The 20,470-nt window shown below is 41.8% G+C and overlaps 1 protein-coding gene across 7 annotated transcripts in view; it reads left to right on the top strand.

Annotated features, from left to right (window-relative positions):
• GRAMD1B (GRAM domain containing 1B) overlaps nucleotides 1-20,470 on the top strand; it is a 163,685-nt gene that overhangs the window by 116,509 nt on the left and 26,706 nt on the right. For 6 of the 7 annotated variants that reach the window (XM_060268295.1, XM_060268296.1, XM_035138799.2 and 3 more), the window contains 2 exons: nucleotides 15,068-15,152; nucleotides 20,352-20,455. In XM_060268295.1, the coding sequence (XP_060124278.1) occupies nucleotides 15,068-15,152; nucleotides 20,352-20,455 (189 nt within the window). Of the gene's footprint in view, nucleotides 1-15,067; nucleotides 15,153-18,446; nucleotides 19,346-20,351; nucleotides 20,456-20,470 lie in introns of those variants that run through there. The other variant, XM_035138805.2, reaches the window with a different exon arrangement.

The following is a 20,470-nucleotide window of genomic DNA, read 5'->3' as shown; positions in this document are numbered from 1 at the left end:
AAAACATCCTTTTGAAAATAGGCCTGCAGGGGGTTGGGGTCTGAAGATATAATTAGTTAAAAAATAATAATAATAAATAGTATAATAATGATAAAGTCAAGAAAGGGGAGAATATTCTAGAAATTTCTTCTTGGGAAGCTGCAAAGAATATAAGATCATAGTTAAGCATTTTATTCATCTAAATATTATTATTATCATTCATATTTAATTACTGCTGTTATTGTCTGCTCAGTCAGTTTAATTTACTTCACCTAGTTTGGCTGTGGAGGAAACAAAGGACAAAAATTTTGTTAATTAGGACACAATCGATAAGTTATTAACATTTTCCTTATGTGGTTCTGAATTCTCTTTGAGGTTCACGTATCTTGTTTGAAAGGGATTAATATTATTATTATTATTTACAGGAAAGAATGAGTTAGATGCTACATTTGTATGTACAGAAAGAAAAAGTAGAAATACCAAAAAAAAGATACAAAAATAAAACAATAAAATTTAGATTACCACTCACACAACAATTTTTCAAATGAAATTGGACTTGACACAAAGATATCAGATTTTTTTAAAAAAAGAATTATCATTAAATAATACAAAGACATTATAAATTGGAGAGGAACCTTAAAGATCTGAAGGTGAAATATCCAATTAAGATGGAAAAATGGTAAAATAACGGAAAAAGCTTTGAAATTCATCATAATAAGAAATACTCAGGCAAGACTACCTGACAAAATACAGTCACAAAACAATACCTGGTTATTGTTAGAATAATTTCATAGACATAATGGAAAAACTGATTTAATAAATGGAAGCAGATTATTTATAAGCTAAAGAGAAGCGCCAAAGAGAAATGAAATTACTGTTTGTATCTCCTCACTCCTCACTTTTTCTTTCTTTTTTTTTTTGTGCTGTGGAAGAAAAAAATTGGCAAAACACTCAATCATTGCTACATTAGAAAAGGGAGGGTTATATTAACATAGGGTAATGCTTCGGGGTGAAATGCAAATGAGAGATAAGTATCCATCCTGAGTACCTGCTAGGAAAGAAATGGAGCCTTTTGTTTGCATAGTCTGTCAACTGGTAGACAGCAATTTTCTATGAATTTCCAAGTGTGGAGGGGGCTTGTTTAGGTGGCGTCCCCCCCCCCCATTGGGAGATAATTTTGCATTAAGGTTCTGAAAGAATTTCTCTGCACACTGAATCTCAGTATCCTGCTGGAAAGGGAAAATTATTTCATGTGAAAATCAGTCAGGAAATGTTCCTAAAATGTACAGAGTTTTGCATGTTGAACTGGAATTGGCAGCTTCTAAACAGTTGATGGTTCTCAATGGTTCTTTATCTATTTATTTATTTTTACATAAAGAAATTTAAATTTAAGTTTCATGTGCAAAGCATAACCTTGAACCTCTTAATTAATTTATAAACTACTCAAGAGACAGACTTATAGTAGTACTCTGCTATTTATACCTGTGGAAAGAATCTGGCATGTTAAGATTTTGAAACTTGGCAACCATTTAACTTTGATGGACCAGTAACATACATGAGGTTGTTTTCCCTCAGTGGTTCAAAGCTTTACATTAAGAAATTTGAATAATATTTCATGAGCAGATTATAACCTTTTCGCCCCTTAGTTTAAACCTCCTTTTTCTCCTCTATTTTCCTCTTCAAGCTGACATAGCCTCTGTGCATGTACAGAGTTCATGATTCGGCAGTCTATTATACCCCTTTTTTTTTTTTTTAAAGTGCTGTACCTCTTGACAACATTACCATCTGAATAAAGGAAGGGAAGGGGAAAGAGTAGATTTTAAAGTAGGGTTAGATTTCAAACAAAAGATAGAAACATAGCAGTGTTTTTTTTTTCAGAGCCAGTTTAAATTCTTTTTCCTTGTTTGGAGTCCTAATACAATTTGATACATTGTTTCTTGTTTCTTGCTGCTTAAGAAGCAGGCTTATAAACCTTAAACTAACTTGGAAGCTGCAATAAAAGTTGGGTCAGATTAAAGTCCTAATGAAGTCACCAAATAAACACCTCATACCCCAGGCAAAATAAATCTTGATTTGCCCCCTTTATCTACAGGGTTCGGGGTGAATTCGTAATTGCAAATGTTTTCGTTTGTTTGTTTGTTTTTAATTAATTTATTACAGCCATGGCAGACTAAATTCTCTGCCCCTTTATCTATGGGTAATATGGCCATAGAGCCAGAATTCATAAAATCCTTTGCATTCTCATTGATTTTCAGCCTTACCAATTCCAGACAAAATTTTCTGGCCCTTTATTTACTTGAACTGTTGGCTGGAGTTTTGCAGTTAAAAAAAATAGCTGACAATATGGTGGAAAAAATAACACCAGACATTCATTTTCAATGCATGATATACCATCTCTACCTCTTTCTGAATGGCACCTCAAACTCTTCATGCCAAACTTTAAAAATCTATCTTTCCATCCTTCTCCACCAAAGAGTAATGCTTGACTGAATTCAGGCCATTTCACTATACCACCAGGGTTTAAACTCACTTTTCAGTGCTTACAAACACATTTTCTCTCCCTCCTTTTTCTAAGTTTGGAAAGGGTTGGAAGGGATCTTGAGTAATCTAGTCCCCCCCTTCTGAAATATGGGGATCTCAACACTATCACTGCCCTTAGGATACACATACATTTGAGTACAGACGCCTGACTGGGAAGGAAACACAGGCTATGCCCTATCACGGAAGCACATGTGTGTACTAAGGGAAAAATAAGGAAGGGGAAGATTAAAAGTACCAACGTTATATAGAAGCCTTTAGCAAACCTTAAGATTGGATAAAGATTGGGAAATGTTCAAGACTTTCATATGTGCTTAAACTTTAAACCTTAATAGACAACGTGATAAAAACTTATATAATCACTCCATAAAAAAAAACAATTACACTCTTGTTCCAACTCTGAAAACCAATAATCTTTCCTTGCCAGAAAGCAGAGCTGGGCTGAATTTCAACCCATCACCACATCAGACACATTGCCTTTCACATAGCTCTAAAATGGGGGTTAGAAGGGACCCTGAGGTCATTTAGTCTAACCCTCTAAGATACAGGATTCACAAGATTTGAATGAAAATACCAACTTTATACAGAACCCTTGAGCAGATGAGTTGTTTTTTTCTTAAGAGACTGATATTAGGAGCCCAACAATAACCCTTCTGTCCAACACAATTGAAGTTAAAACTAGACTCAGATAGACAATTCCTGGCTATGGAAGCTCTACCTTTGACAAACAAATCACCTTTATTGGAATAGCTGTTCAATTTTCCTTTAGTCAATATTCATCTAGTCACTTGGAGAAAGACTCCCCTTTGGAGCCTCTCTCAATAACAAACATTTGCACACCTCATTCTCATATTTATAATGTTTAAGATTGATCGGTTCAACATTGTTTCTATACTAGAAATTTAAACAAGTTGGCAGTTTTAACTATGCACACTTAAGAAGGCAGTCTATGGATGTTGTAGCCAATTTAAACACACCCCATAACATTCTAAACCTTGAGTACATCTCTTATCCACTTATAGCTGGAGTTTATGAACATTTTCAAGTTTAAAATATTTTCAAAGCATTGAGCAAGCATTTTTAAACTTACAGCTCGTTATTTTCCTTCATCCTGCCCCCTCTTTTTACTTTTGGAGAGGAAACAATGGCCTTCTACAGCCTCTTTAAAACAAACCTTTACACACTACCTCCACTCTTTTAAATATTTGCCATGTTTTTGGGTTGATCAAGCCCTTACATAAGATTATTTAAGCAAGCTTGCCTTAATTTTTATATTATTTTAAACTATGCATGCTTTAAAAAAGGCAGTCTGTGGGTGTCATGGCCAAATTTTAAACACAAACCCCTAATTTCCTAAACCTGGATTATATCTCTCATTTACTTTAAAGGAAACAACTATCTATAGCAGACACAAGGAACAGACGCACATACACGTAACAGACAACACAGACAACATGTAACATGCAAACATATATAATTTTATACCATAACATACTTTGCAGGATTCCTCACAAAACTTTTCCCATTCAGAGTTCACCAGGGTTAATTTTAAAGCGGAGATTCACTGTATGTTAAAGGAACCTCCTGGTAGCCATTTCCCCTCATCTGGGTGGTCCATAGTAAATCGGACCCTATGTTTTTTTCTTACAAAGTTTTTGCAATTGGTTCCCTTCAAGCTTGTCCGCCCCGGGGATTTCATGCCAATTTAAGAGAACGAATTGGAGTGGACTTTCATCCTCAAAGTCCTTACCGGAGCAAAGCCTCAGTTGTGCTTTGCCTCGGTTGGGAGTCTGGGAAAGGAATTCCTTAGAGTGGGTTGCACCCATTTTACTTCTGTCTTTTTATACTGCAGTTCTGGGTCCCCGACCCTGTTCCTGGACACTCTTAACTTCCCGAGTCTATGACTCACCCCCACGTCCTAGTGGTGTTCCTGCCTGCCGTTCGCGTGCACTAACTACTAGGCGGCCTGGTGCAGCTAAAACCCTATTGGAACCCTCCCACTGGTCATCAATTGCCTGAGGGTTCCACAGCAACTTCCCTGCCTCTTACACACTAGACTCAGGTCCTACTGAACGCTTGCCTACGCAATGTCAGGTCGGAACTGAGGAATACAGAGTAGAAAGGAACAGGCGCACTTGCATTCCCTGGTCACGGGTCCTACCCAACAAGGGTCGCCGTGGCAGGGGGGCGTCTTCACCCGAAGATTAAGAGCAGAGGAATAGGAAACAGAGCTGGGATAGCCAGATTCCCAGATTGGTAGAAAAGCGACAGTTTGCTCAGACTTCTGCTCAGTTTGGCAGAAGGGAGCTGGGACAGTCTTTCTAAGCTCTGCGTTTAACGTAAAGACTGTTGCCCGGGACCTCAGTTCTACTCTGTAACTGTGCCTGGCAGCCTTGCTGCAACTAAGGTCCAAAGAGGAGAGTAGAAAAGGATAGTCCAAGTGGAGAAATAGATTTTTAGTTGCTGTGGTTCTTAGCTCACCCAAGGTGTCCCCTTTTAATACTCACGACCGATCCTTTCAGTCGAATCCCGTTGTCTCCAGCTTCCAACTGGTTCCTAAAAAAAAACAGCCTTGTCCCTTTAAACGTTGCTTCGTCCTGGGGGTCCCGCTTGGACTCTCAATTACTACCAAGTGCCTCGGGTCCTGAGGTTGGTTTACCCCCCTGCAAAAGAGGCAAGGGCGCGCTGGGCTCCCCTTCCTCAGTGAACCCGGAGCTCAAGGCAAAACTGGGTCCCCGAAGTGGTCGCCAAACTGTTGTAAAAATTTTGCAGAGCTACACGGCCCTAGAATTAAGTGGATCCTTGACCCAGGAAGAGTCCAGGTATCCTGGCAAGCAGACAAAGTTTAAGCGTCTCCTGCCCACCAAATAACAGAGACCAAACCAGGACGTGCGAAGCAAGGCACTTTTATTTTTGCTGTTGCAACAGGGTCCTTCCTCTCACACAGGAGAACAAGGAAGGAACCCCAAACAAAGATGTCTTGCCCTTAAAAAGAGATTTGAAATTGGTTTCAGCCCACCCCCCAGAAGCATCATCCATATGTCACAGAAGGGGTGTAGCCCAAGACCCCCCCTCCCTAGATTCATCATAGGTACATCATGAAAGGGGAGGTCTGGTGGCAGTAATCTGAGCACCCTGGACCCTGCCCCCTGCCCCCAGAACCTAATCAACAAAATTGAGAGATATTTACATTTCCCTGTTTCCCAGCCAAGTTAATCACACCCTTTTGTCTGGCAGTCAGGTATCAGGATGCCAGGGATTATCACTTTAATTCCTGAGACAATGAGAAGGTTCCCCCCACCCCCCTTCTTCCTTGCAGAGGAACACCTGGTCAGAGAGAGTCAAAATGGTGTCAGTCAGGCCTGTTTTCCTGTGCTGCTTCAGACATGTTTCTGTACATTCATGTACATGTTTTATGAACAATTATTATATATATATATATGACCTCAAAATTCTTATAACAGGGGGAAGCCATTCCTGTTTAAAATGGCACCATAGCACTTTAAATTCATGCTGTGTATGTCCTTCCTTGCTTCTCCTTTTCCTGTCCACCCCCTGCTGACGTGTCAAGGCCTACTAGTTTCTTCTCTGCAGTCAGCTTGGATTTCCTGTCCAGGGATTTTTTCAGGGTGTTTTTCTCTCTCTCAAAAACAAACAGCTGGAGCCTATGAAACAGTTATTCCCCTGTGAAATCTGCCTCACCCACCCACCCTCTTCCCAGTGCCATCCTGTCCCAGCTCCCTGTGTTTGCGGTAGAGTTAATGTTTACCACCCCGCCTCCGCATCTTTGAGAGCTGCTCCTTTTTCTTCAGGGGTGGAGCTGGGCGTCCGGAGATAGGAGACAACACCTTCCTTATCAGTATCTAAGAGGCTTTCTCATCATCCAGGAACCAGAGATAAAGGGGTACTCCTTAAAATCAGCACAGGGGAGACATAGGCATTGACTCTAAAGCAGCCAGCCTGCAGCTGGGGACCAAATTATAAACCAGGTACAGTACTGCCATGTAGGTGTTGCGTGCAGCCAACATTGCGGCTTAAAAGGCAGGTGCTCCACCTCTCCCTCTCCAGCCACTGTATGTACATACAGCATTTTGCACACCAGTGATTTGCGTCCTTGGTGGGCATAGCTGCTGCCTCTGTATGTGGACCAGTATATGTTGTTGTTGTTGTTTAGTCGTTTAGTCGTGTCCGACTCTTCATGACCCCATGGACCAGAGCACGCCAGGCACTCCTGTCTTCCACTGCCTCCCGCAGTTTGGTCAAACTCATGTTCGTAGCTTCGAGAACACTGTCCAACCATCTTGTCCTCTGTAGCTTCGAGAACACTGTCCAACCATCTTGTCCTCTGTTGTCCCCTTCTCCTAGTGCCCTCAATCTTTCCCAGCATCAGGGTCTTTTCCAGGGAGTCTTCTCTTCTCATGAGGTGGCCAAAGTATTGGAGCCTCAGCTTCAGGATCTGTCCTTCCAGTGAGCACTCGGGGCTGATTTCCTTCAGAATGGATAGGTTTGATCTTCTTGCAGTCCATGGGACTCTCAAGAGTCTCCTCCAGCGCCATAATTCAAAAGCATCAGTTCTTCGGCAATCAGCCTTCTTTATGGTCCAGCTCTCACTTCCATACATCACTACTGGGGAAAACCATAGCTTTAACTATATGGACCTTTGTTGGCAAGGTGATGTCTCTGCTTTTTAAGATGCTGTCTAGGTTTGCTGTCCAGTACATGCTAAGCACCTTTTTATACATGGGCCACTTTGTACCATCAGGCCTTATGGAATCCAACAGCGTGGGGAGGGTGCAGAGAAACCACAAGTTGGGAAAAGGCTTTATTCCTCACTTCCAAATTCTCTGCCCTAAATTGCCCTCTCCTTAAGCTTCCTTCCTTTTATACCCCACCTTTCCAAGAGGAGTTCAAAGTGGCATACCCAGTTCTCTGCCTCCTTATTTTATCCTCAGAACAACCCAAGGCCACCCAGTGGACTTCACGACAGAGTGAGGACTAGAACCCTAGCTTCCCAGATCTTAGTCTAACACAGACCACTGTGCTTGGATTAAACTCTTGCCTTCTCAAATTTGTGCACGAGCGACATGTGAGTTTGGAAGTGTACTCCATGTTCCCCAGCCCAAAGGCCCATTGATTTCTCTAGCAGTAGAAGGTCTTCATTTGGGTTCCCTCGTTTATGGGATTCTTTTCCCTTCGTTCAAGCAAATGAGAATAGAAGCCCACTACATATGGCTGAAATTGTGCAAGACTGCATGTTCATTGTGTGTTTTTTGGGGGGAGGGGGGCTTCCCCTCTTTTATTTTCAGGAAGGGGACATAATAATAATAATAATAATAATAATAATAATAATAATAATAATAATAATAATAGAAATTTTATTATTTATACCCCGCCCATCTAGCTGGGTTTCCCCAGCCACTCTGGGCGGCTTCCAGCAGAATATTAAAATACAATGATTCATCAAATATTAAAAGCTTCCCTAAACAGGGCTGCCTTCAGATGTCTTCTAAAAGTCAGATAATTGTTTATTTCCTTGACATCTGATGGGAGGGCGTTCCACAGGGTGGGTGCCACTACCGAGAAGGCCCTCTGCCTGGTTCCCTGTAACCTCACTTCCCGCAGTGAGGGAACCGCCAGAAGGCCCTCGGAGCTGGACCTCAGTGTCCGGGCAGAACGATGGGGGTGGGGACGCCTCTTCAGGTATCCTGGACCGAGGCCGTTTAGGGCTTTAAAGGTCAGCACCAACGCTTTGAATTGTGCCTGGAAACGTACTGGGAGCCAATGTAGGTATTTCAGGACCGGTGTTATGTGGTCTCAGCGGCCAGTCCGAGTCACCAGTCTAGCTGCCACATTCTGGAATAGTTGTAGTTTCTGGGTCACCTTCAAAGGTGAGCGCATTGCAGTAGTCCAAGCGGGAGATAGCCAGAGCATGCAACACTCTGACTTAAGCCTTGTTTGGTAGATAAAACATTTGCAAATCAAACCTGAAATAAACATTCCTTTTAACAAACTTTTTTCATGGTAACACTAATATTCATTGGTATGAATCCTGGCTTTATTTAGCTGTAAGCCTGGTAAACAAGGTTGAAACAAGCTTCTCATGCTAAGAAAGATTCAGCTGAATGTTGTCAGAAGAAAATTGGAATATGAGCTTCCAAATACATTTTTAAAAGTATAATTTATCAATGGGAGTATAAAGTTCTTCCTGCTTTCTGAAGGAGAATGGACAATGCCACTATTGAGTTAGTTCAACCAATGGTGACACTGGATGATGATGAATCTACATCTCTAAGAATTAACAGCAATACCCATAAATGCAAAAACCAACTAACAATACATTATTGCTGTTTAATTGTAGTGTTGCGTTTTTTATTACTTAAACTTGTTGGTCACCTCCCTGGAATCTATTGAATATAAGGTGGTGTTAGAAATGTTCTAAATTAAATAAGTAAATAAATTCGAGTTTGCATTTAACGTTTTGTTTCGTTTTGGGGTTTTTAAAAAAATGTTCCCATTTCTTAAGTTCTGCTTATTATTCCCAGCTCATGTCAAGATACATATTTACCCAGCCTGCCTTGAACAGTTCAATTTTGGAGATTATTACGGTCACACCTGCACCGTACATTTAAAGCACGCGGCTCCCTGCAAATGATCCTGAGAACTGTACTTGGTTAAGGGTGCTGGGGACCGTAGCTTTATGAGGGGCAGATTTGTGACAGACAAATGTTGTCCATTCATTCAATCATCTGTGAACATATTGTGGAATGTCTAGATTCCTCTTTATTTGAAGCATGTAACAGAACTTGGATAAGGGAGGCCATCTTGCAGACTGCTCTTCTGTTGTCTTGCCACCCACTTTCTTTTCTGGCCATGCACCTAACTGCACTGTCCAGTCTCTTTCCATAGATCCACTTTTCTCATTTCAAACTTTGCAAAGTGAAACACCTTATCCCTTATTTTTGAGTTCCACATAATGTGTATGCACGCACCCATATTAAGCGCGTAATACCCACACGTGTTGGTAAGTATCTGTTCAATGAATTATTTTCTCTTGTTAGGTTGCAGGAAAGGGCGTCTTCTACAGTCTAGGGCAGGGATTCCCAAACTAGAGTCTCCAGCTGTTGGATTACAACACCCATCAACATCCCTAGATAGCAAGACCAGTGGTCAGGGACGATAAGAATTGTACAGTGGAACCTCGGTTTACGACTACCCCCGTTTACGAAAACCTCCGTTTACGAATGCCGCAGACCCAGAAGTGTTTACATCCGGGTTCCGCGGCGTCGGATGTGCAGGCGCGATCTGCGTAGCTCGCGCATGCGCAGAAGCGATCTGAGCAGCGCGTGCGTGCACAGAAGTGCTCTATCGGCGCTTCACGCACATGCAGAAGCGTGCCTTCGGCGAGCGAATACCTCGGCGAGCGAACGTTTCCGCGGAACGGATTGCGTTTGCAAACCGAGATACCACTGTAGTCCGAAAACAGCTGGAAACCCAAGTTTAGGAAACACTGGTCTTAAGAACCAGTATTTTCTGAACCTATTCCCAGGTCCATTTGCCTACCTAAACAGCATCTACATATATTTGCATATCTTCCTGTACAGCACTCATGTTACAGTAATTCTCATGCCACAATGTAAACACCCCAGCTTTCAGAACATACCTTATATATTCTATTTTGGATTCTTTCATTACATTTTAGCCACATTCACACTATCCATTTAAATCAGTGGCATGGCACTTTAAACAGTCATAGCTTCCCCTCTCCCCAAATTCTGGGAGGTGCAGCTTGCTAAGGGTGCTAAAAGTTGTTAGGCAACCCCTATTCTCCTTGATGAACTACTGTTCCCAGGATTCCCTGTGAACAATAATTTATTGTAAACCACTCTGGGAATTGCAGCTCTGGGAAGGAAATAGGGGCCTCCTAACAGCTCTCAGCACCATTAATGAACTACAGCTCCCATAATACTTTGGGGGAAGTCATGGCCGTTTAGATTGGTATCATAGTGCTGCTAACGTATAGGCTGAATGTGATCGAAGTCTAGTTTGCTACTAGTGAAAACTGAGACACTGTAATGTGGAAAGTGAAGAGGACTGGAAACCACGCAGTCTCCAGAAATTATTGATTCAAATAAAACCTGGGGTGGGGGGGTTGGCAGAACTTCAACTTCTTTTTCTTGCACACAGTAAAAGTTGCAGATTAAAAACAAAACCTTTGCTGTTGAATATTTCTACGAAGAGAGCTGAATGAGGCAAGAGGGTGACCGAGTGACAAAACAGAGCAGTCTGGCTTTCTTGGGGCTGATTTCATCATCTCTGCTTCTGCAGATTGGCCTCCCTGCCTTCTTTTCCCCCCACCCACCGCTACCCCAGCCCCAACACAAACGCTGTCCAGCCACTTTTGCAGTACAGGAAACATCTGCTGGGAGGGAGGGTTGAGGCTGGGTTACTTCAGGGCATTGGCCAGCAGAACAACCCTGAAACTTAAAGCGCGTGCAAGTCATTTCGATATCTTTTCCCCACCCGCTGCTCCCACAAGAAGAGTTAATGAGAGAGCAGAGCTGCCTTTTGGGAGAGAAGAGCCTGAATGAGGAGTGTCCGGGGCAGTTCAGAAACTGCTGTTTTGTGCACGCCTTCTGGGAGGGAAAAGGATGAAACCAGATTGAGCTCTCGCTGCTCCAGAGATGCCAGCAGACTCTTGAGAATCAGTAGAAGATTGGATGCTGGAACTGGATGTCTTGGGTGATGTGGGAATCATTGCTGCCATGTCAGAGCCCCAGACGATTTGGAGAACGCCTACGTGCTGAGATGCGAATCCTGCTAAGAGTCCTGCAGACTGGGTGCCTGCGTGTGTGACATTGCTGGGGTCTGCTGCGAGCAACATTGTTGGGATTTCTCCAGCTGAAGGCACCACTGGGCAACAGGAAGGCAAGGCGATACGTCAGCGAATATACTTTTCTGAATGAACTTGTTTCTCCCAAATCATCCTGCTGGAAGATTGATTATTCTTTTCTCTTCCCTTCCACCTTCCCCTCCCACATGTGAGGTGGAAGTGGATAGTGTTATGCGCTTTTAAAGCAAGCATCTGCTATTATTAATAATTTTGCTGAGTCTGAAAGGGAAAGTTTTATTTTGTTCCTGAAATCCATGTGCCCCTAAAGACTGAGAGTGGAGGGCAGCAAATATAATATTTGTGTGTGTGTGTGTGTGTGTGTGTGTGTGTGTGTGTGTGTGTGTGTGATTGCTGATGGGACATCATGGATTCTCTGTCAGAATGCGGAGCAGTTTGGAGTCTTCTTCTGGACCTGGAGGACAAGAGGCTACTATGGTACCTGGAGCGCCTGCATGAATTGTCCGAAGATTATGGCAGCCCTGGATGGGAAGAAATTCCAGCTGTGAGTGTCTTCTTGCCAAAGCCATGCCTCCCTCTCACATGGATGTTCTTGTGCTAACTTCCCTCCGCTCACTTAGGTTTTGCTGGCATGCAGAATATGCCTTTGCCAAATTTATTTCCCCTTTTCAATTCCACGTGTTTTAATGTGTATTTTGTATTGCCTTGTGTGTCGCCTCGAGGCATCGTTGCATGTAGTGATTGATGAATGTAATGAATAAATTTTAGAACTGCTTATCCTAACCCATCACAAACAGGGAAGGTTTGGAATCCAGTAGTAACAGCCTTTATCACCCCCTTATGTGCCTCTTACCCCTGATAAGTCAAACTGAAAATGAAATCCCAGTTCCTTTAACTCTCGCTGGGGTTTTTTGTGCAAAACTTTGGGTCTAGATTCCTCCATCTTCTCTTCCCCCTTCCCCCTTTTATGAAGATTACCTGCTCTGGGACCCCACAGCTAATTCTCCCCTGGCCTCCTCGCTGGCCCAAGTAGGTCTAATTTAGCCAGCTATCCCTGGTGACTATCTAATGTTTATTGGATGGATTTTCCCCAAATTGATTCTTGAACTTGGATTTTATTGTTATTCATGCTTTTATACTGTATTTTATGCTGCTTTTATGTTGTATTACAATTAAGTGTTTTAAATTTGTTGTTAGCCAGGAAGGGTGGGGTATAAATAAAATTATTATTATTTAGTTTACTTAGCCCTCATCAAAAGTTAGCATCAACTAAAAACCCATTCTTGGCCTTTTGATAATCTTTTACCAAGTGACAACTTCAGGACATTTGTAGTTGTCTAGTGTATATTATTGAGACACAGGTGGCGCTGTGGGTTAAACCACACAGCCTAGGGCTTGCCGATCAGAAGGTCAGCGGTTCAAATCCCTGTGAGGGGGTGAGCTCCCATTGCTCAGTTCCAGCTTCTTCCAACCTAGCAGTTCAAAAGCACGTCAAAGTGCAAGTAGATAAATAGGTACCGCTACAGCGGGAAGGTAAACGGCGTTTCCGTGCGCTGTTCTGGTTCACCAGAAGTGGCTTTGTCATGCTGGCCACATGACCTGGAAGCTGTACGCCAGCTCCCTCGGCCAATAACACGAGATTAGCGCCGCAACCCCAGAGTCAGTCACGACTGGACCTAATGGTCAGGGGTCCCTTTACCTTTAGCGTATATTACTATGGAAGCATAATGCGTGCGAACACACACATACATACATACACACAAACAAACAAACATATATATGGAACACAGTTGTCATGCATGCCGTCTTTCCAAAACAAGAGATGCTGCAATTAAATCCTTAAGGGCTTGAACGGTTTTTTTTTATGGGGGGGGGGGGTCCTGTGTGATTATGTGGCTGTTTTCATCTGAGCTGAGACCTCAGAAGTCTTTGTAATGCGTGAGAAGGTGTGTAGCCAGCTGGAATTCCTGTTCCTACGGGATTCCTACTTAACTTTGATCAAAAATAAGAGAGATGCAGCAGGAATAATTCAAGTTCTAGCTGGGTTCAGGATGCGTTGCTGCTTAGGGCTACAGCATCATGACCAAGTTACAGTATCCTCACTACCTTGAAACTTGCAAATTGGGTTCAGTACTGACGCACGGGAGCCGTGTCCCTTGTACATTCTTCCCAACAAAAGAACAGCCAGGATACAAAAACAATTACAGATTGCTTTCGAACTCCCAGCAGCAGCCCAGTTTCGAGAAAATGAGGTATTTTTTTTTAAAGAAACCAGTCATTGTCCTGTAACTATTCATGGCTGCTTCTTGGGTCTGCTAATCCATTCACAATCGTGTGTTTCCTCCTGACTGAACCGAAACTGGTCTGGGCTACCCCTAGCCATAAAAATGGTTTCTTCATTGGATTGATAATGAGAATACATCTGGTCCCACCAAGACTCAAGATGTTAAGATTTCAGCTCTAGTTACACCAGCCTGAGTTGCCACCAATGTTGTGAAAGTCCCTTCAAGTTTTCAGTTTTTGAGCATGTGTTTGTATATACTATATACAGCTGTACCTTGGTTGTTGAACGGAATCCGTTCCGAAAGTCTGTTCGACTTCCAAAAACGTTTGACATCCAAGGCATGGCTTCCGATTGGCTGCTTCCTGCATGCAATTGGAAGCCACGTCGGATGTTAGGCTTCCAAAGAACGTCCTCAAACTGGAACACTCACTTCCGGGTTTGCGGCGTTCGGGAGCCAAAACGGACGAGTACCAAGGCGTTCAAGAACCAAGGTACGACTGTACGTGGGTTGCCAAATAGCTTCCATTTCCCCAGAAGATTCCAGATTAAGATATCCATTTGCCATGATTCTAGTGCTGCTACTACTTATTTATTTGATGGGAAATCCTATCCTATAATGTCTCCTTGCTCCATAACTTTAGACTCCATCAATTCAAAAATTGCCTCCTGAGGATGCTATAAATGGGAACGTCCTGCCACATTTTCCATTATTTTATCCCTTTTTTTATTATCCCAACTTAACGTGAAGTTTTATAGAACACCTATTGTGACTCTTGGTTCAAATTAAAACCTGTGGTCACAACTATATCCGTTTATCGTATGAATATTGTCCGCTGTTCCACCTACAGATCTGATTAAATAAACCGCCTTGATAATATAAAGACTATTATCTCCCCCACACCTTCAGCTGGCCTGTCCTCCTTTCTTGCCTTCTTGGTCCATGCCAAAACAAACAAATTTTGAACCCTCGATAAAATAACATAAGGTTGTCCTGATTAAATGTCAAAAAACAGCACTTCCATTTTTAATTGTTGCTTGAAAAATGTGGATTCCTTTGATAAAATATTTGGGAGGCTTTTGATGCAGATGCCCTACCCTCTCCTATGGTGTTGGGACTCTGCTGTGATCTAGACGGAATGGAAAATCCCCTTTTTCTTCTACTACTCCTACAAGTTGTCACTCTCTCCCATATCTCCTATTGTTTCCCACCATTATGAGCCTCTCCCAAGCTTTCTTCTTCCCTTCTTCCTTTCTGCAGCGTTTTGTAGTGGGATAATATCTGCCTTCCCCACCCACTGCCTTCCCCAATGCTTAGTTAGAGATGTTAACGTATCCTTATATAGTGTACCTTTCTTGCCGCTTTCCCTCTGATCTTCTCTATCTCCCTTTCTTTCTAATGAACTCTCTGCCGTTCGCAGGTGCTGAGCCCAACCTACAAGCAGCGCAACGAAGACTTCAGGAAACTCTTCAAGCAGCTCCCCGACACAGAGCGCCTCATAGTTGGTGAGTCCCCCCCCTCAATTATTTCCCCCAGTTGGTGAGAGCAGAGGCTTCAGTCGTGTTGTAAATGTCAGCCTTTCTAAGTCGGGATGCAGAAAGTTTCATCCTTGGCAAAGGTTAAATATCTCCTAAAGAAAGAGAGGCCAGACCCTGGGTACCTGCTTCCCTTGTAGTAGAAGTTAAGACTTTTGGGGACACCATTGAACTTGGTACTCGGTTTCCTACCTGTCTGACAAATTGTAGTCCTTGGAATATATCTGGCACCCGTTACATGGTGGTTTGGGGGTAGATGGTATGGAAGCCAGCAGGTATTGAAGAAAGTAGCTATTCGAATTTTAAAATTTGTCCTCTGCGCTCTTTTCAGTATACTTTGGGTAGCTTGCTGTTGAACAAGTTATCTGCACCTACGGAGATGTTAGGAAGGGCAATTATTAGCAACTGTAAGAAACAGTCTATCTTAAATCACTTGAAAGCCTTGTAGTATCATTTTTCTTATCTAGATTTCAGTTGGTTTGGTTATCGAACATTTGGTGGTTACTACTGCAACAGAGTTGAAAACAAAGCCCAGTATATTTTTTCCTATATGTATGAATTTCCTATATGGCAAACTGTTTTTCAATAATCGAAGATGGGAACTATCAGAATGGAGAAGTGTCTTTGCGTCTGCGGCTTTCTATGTGCAGATCCTCTTAGTCGACACATAAGAAATAATATAATATCTCAGGTATTTTAATTCTGAGACAGAGATAATAACTAACAGCAAGTACAGTGGTACCTCGACTTACGAACGACTCGACAACTGAATTTTTCGACTTACGAATGGGGCAAATGGCCACACGCTTACGAATTTCTCGACATCTGAACGGAAACCGTGGCGGTTTTAGATAGGGTTTTTTCGACTTATGGATTTTTAGATGGGGTTGCTTCGACTTACGAATTTTTTCGTTCCAATGCATTCCTATGGGAAATCGTGTTTCCAATGGCGCTTTTCGACTTAAAATTTTTTCGACCTACGAAGGTGCCTTCGGAACAGATTAAATTAGTAAGTCGAGACACCACTGTAGTAGTGAAAATTAAGTACTTCTTGTATCCATGGATTGATATTTTCTCTTGTGGGACCATTTTTCTTTTCAACTTGTTTTATTCCTTGTTTGGACCTACAAAGTGTCTCTCCCTCACAAGGGACAATCTTGATACATTACTGGAAATACAGAAGAGTTTGTGAAATTTCCAAAAAATCATGCTAGATGTACTCACTTGCCTTTTTTTAAGAATTATTGCAGAATTGCTATGCATCCCGACAGGGCAATAAATTAATAAGGAACCCAGGGGCATTCAGAGTAGATGGAGTCTGATAATGAATAAGTGCTCCTTATATTTAATTATTTTGATTGACATTTCACCCAAAAATCCAGGCTTGAAAGTGATAATGGACAGGGAGATAAACCTGTTTGCAGAAGTACTGGAGATCAAAAGAAACTGGATTGAAAAGTGATCAGAACTGGAAACTGAATTAAAGGAATTTAATGTGAGAGTAAAAGAACAGAAATCGGCTAAGATGAAAGTGGCCTAAATAATCTTGGTTATGTAAGGAGAATTCTGCTTCCAAAATGTTTTAATTTGTGGATTTGAATGTGACTCGCATATGGCTGATGATTGCTGTCACCATCCTATTGTTCACAAAGACAGATGCAATAGTAAATATCTTTTTAAGGACTTGAATCAGTGGTCTCCTCACTCGAAGAAGAAGCTTACGTCCTGGGTAATGGGAAAGAAATGATAGAAATAAAGTGGATAACTTCACTAGGTAGTTAATAACTATTAGACAAATTGTATGTGGGGACGCATGCCTTAATAGAGGGTTATCTTTTGATCCAGAGCAAACGAGTAGATCTTCATCAATTTATTAGTATTCTTAGGACCCAAACAATGGAAAAGCCCCCTTTCCTTGTGCTTCTCTGATAAGTCTCCCATATCTCCTGTCGTTTCCCACCACCACCATAACTAGCTTTCCTCTTCCATTCTTTCCTGTTTACACATTTAGCAACTGTGTGAATAACTTTTTAAAAGGAAATAGCAGTCAAGGAAGCATAATTTGAATCAAGAGCTGAGGGTGAGGGGTGGGGGCTTTAATCCATTGTCCCATTGGGGCTAATCCAAGTGATGATTATTATATTTATATACACCTTTTCTTCATGGAACTCAAGGTAGCACAGATGGTTCTCTCCGCTCCCTGTTTTCTCCTCACTACAATCCTGTGAGGTAGGCTAGACTGAGTGACTGGCCCAAGGTCACCCAGTGAGCTTCATGACCAAATGGGGATTTGAACCCTGCTCTCCCGGCATCTCTTAACCACTGCACTTTGCTGGATTGAGGCACCTGCTAGTTGCTTTGGAAGAAAAGTTTCCAGTCACACTAATAGTGTCTTGTCCAGTTTGGCCTTTAGTTTCAACACACTATATTTTAAAAGCATAGAAGGGGACTTTGATCCTCGAGCCACACCTTTGAGGATGAGGTCATCTTTTGTTCCACTAGGACCTGTTTATCCTGCCATCCAACTATTTCAGGAATTAGTTTTCAAAGTTCTTGAGGGAATGGAACAGAACCCTCCCCAGGGTAGGGAACAACAAGATGGTTTTGAAAGGGATATCTTACATTAGGATCTACCTTAGGAGGCTGGTTAGGGTTTGATTATTTGAAGTATGGATAGTAGTAGTAATTGCAAGGTAGAACAACCAAGTGCACTTTTTCTGCCTCTGTTGGACACCAAACAAGATGAATTGAACAGAAATTAGAGCTTTTCTTTAAGAAAGGAGAACAGTGGAATAGGTAGTACAGAATACCAGGTTTTGAATAACATCTCTTCCCAGGAACTTTTATTTTCTGAGTTGCCTCATACAAGAACGTTCCACCCTCACCAGGAAGAGCCTTTGTTTCAGTCAATAACTTCACACTAGAGCCATTCATCTTGATGTGTGGGCCTTTTGATTTAAGTTATTACATCTCAAGCAAAGAGTATTTATAGGCTTCTGGAGACTTCATTGAGAAGTTACAGTTGGTTAATTAAATGGAAGGAAATGCTGTATTAAAGTCTATTGGCACTGGAGTCTTCTACACAAATATTCTACAAAGGGATACACCGTGTGTGTGTGTGTGTGTGTGTGTGTGTGTGTGTGTGTGTGTGTGTGTGTTGCACTTCTTTATAACCCTTGCTGAAATACTGTACGTTTGACCAAGTATTACTTTAATCAGCTAACACACAAATACACGCTTTCTCTCTCTATTTTCTTTTGGTAGGTGAGCAATGTCAACATGGGATTTTTCACAGCCCTTAGATGGCAGAATTTAAGCATACATTTGCATCATTCACATTTTCATAGGATCGGCCACCGCAAGCTCTCGCGAAGATTTAACATGCCGGAGGAACAGAGTGCATACTCTCTAACCAGTGAATGAAAACTATGAATTCACATCCCATAATTCCCATAATCATTACATACTCATGAATTAAAATTTCATTTCTGCATGATCTTGTTATGTAGTGACAATGTATTTTGGGACATGTTTGCATTTTTGGGTGATAGTGGGAGGGGGGACAATTCTAAACATGTTGATCTCACATTTGAAACTATATTTCTAATGATGGAAGGTTAATTTCCTGTTTTAATGAAGAAAAAGAGATGCAGACGAGCACCCATCTTTGCATAAAAGCCCAATGGAATCATGGAGTCATAGTTATATAGAGTTGGAAGGAACCCCAGTGGCCATCTAGTCCAACTCCCTGCAATGCAGGAATTAGAACTAAAGAATCCCAGACAGCTCGGAGAGGCAGCCAGACAATCCAAAAGTAACAAGCTCCCTTTGTTCTCTCTTTTCCATCAATCCCGTGCAAAAACGTCCCTGTTTACTTGCCCTGTTCACACTCATGATCGTGATAAGAATACACTGATTCTGTTATGACAGTTTCCCATCCCATTCTCAAATCCCCTCCTTTTGGCGCTTACCTAAAACATTTTTTGTTTTGACAAGCCTACCCAGAAGTAGAGAATGTTTGCCTGTGCTTTGATTTTAGTTATTATTTGAATGTCTCGAATAATTGCGCTTAACTGTTTTTACTGATAGTTTTATTCTTTTTATAAACTTGCTTTGAGGTTGTTTCTACAATATATAGATTTAATAGGGGATATATATATATATATATATATATATATATATATATATATATATATATAATTTATCATACTGGCAGTTCTTATGTATCAGAAGGAAATAATACTGACAGGTCATATTTTAATTCTAAGGCAACTTGTTCATCATGATCTATTTGGAAAGTACTGTAAAATAAGAACAGAACAAGAGACGTGTTTTTTGTTTTTTTAAAAAACTTCTCTACCTCATTTTGAGCATTTTTTCTTGGGGTGTGCTGTTTTCTTTTATCTGTTGCTGGTCTGCACCTCATTCCCGATATATTTCAGGGTCATCCATAAAGTACATCTCACATCAAGAGGAATAAGGTAGAGGAGCAAAATAATGAAAGAGGAGGCACAGTGGTTCCTTGGTTCCCAAACAGCTTAGTTGTCGAACAAATTGGCTCCCAAACACCGCAAACCTGGAAGTAAGTGTTCTGGTTTGTGAACGTTTTTTTGTAAGCCAAATGTCCGACGCGGCTTCCAGTTGAGTGCAGGAAGCTCTCGCAGCCAATCGGAAACCACGCCTTGGTTTTCTAGTGGTTCCAGGAGGCTAAAGGACTCTCGGAACAGATTAAGTTCGACAACCAAGGTACCACTGTATATACCATTGAGAAGAGCGTGTAAAGTGTGGCTGGGTGACATTTTTGAAAGGCAATGTGCTCCCCCCCCCCCGGTTAAGCAGCATCCCCAGACATACTCATTTTTCACTTTATTCTGACAAATCTCCCAGGCTCCTTTCCTTTCAGTGGCTTCCCTTCACTATTTATCACATTTATTAGTCACCCCATATGCCGGCAGGATCCTCTGGGCAGCAAACATTTGAATCAATTTAAAAACAAGTCCAATAAAACAAAAAAGCGGATGAGTTTTCATGTTGCCATTCTTTAGACTGTAGCCTTGCTGGCTGTGCTTATTTTATACCGTGTGTGACTCCCAGCTGTTTTTAGATTCCTAATAAATATGCATTGTTTCTTTCTGTTGGTGATGGCAACTCCCTCTTACCTCTCTGCAGATTACTCCTGTGCACTTCAAAGAGACATTCTTCTGCAGGGCCGACTCTACCTCTCTGAAAACTGGATATGCTTCTATAGCAACATTTTCCGCTGGGAAACACTGGTGGGTGCCTTCCTT

The sequence above is a fragment of the Zootoca vivipara genome, chromosome 15 (assembly GCF_963506605.1).
Source record: "Zootoca vivipara chromosome 15, rZooViv1.1, whole genome shotgun sequence".
Classification (NCBI taxonomy): domain Eukaryota; kingdom Metazoa; phylum Chordata; class Lepidosauria; order Squamata; family Lacertidae; genus Zootoca; species Zootoca vivipara.
This window is presented reverse-complemented; position numbering and strand designations above follow the sequence as displayed.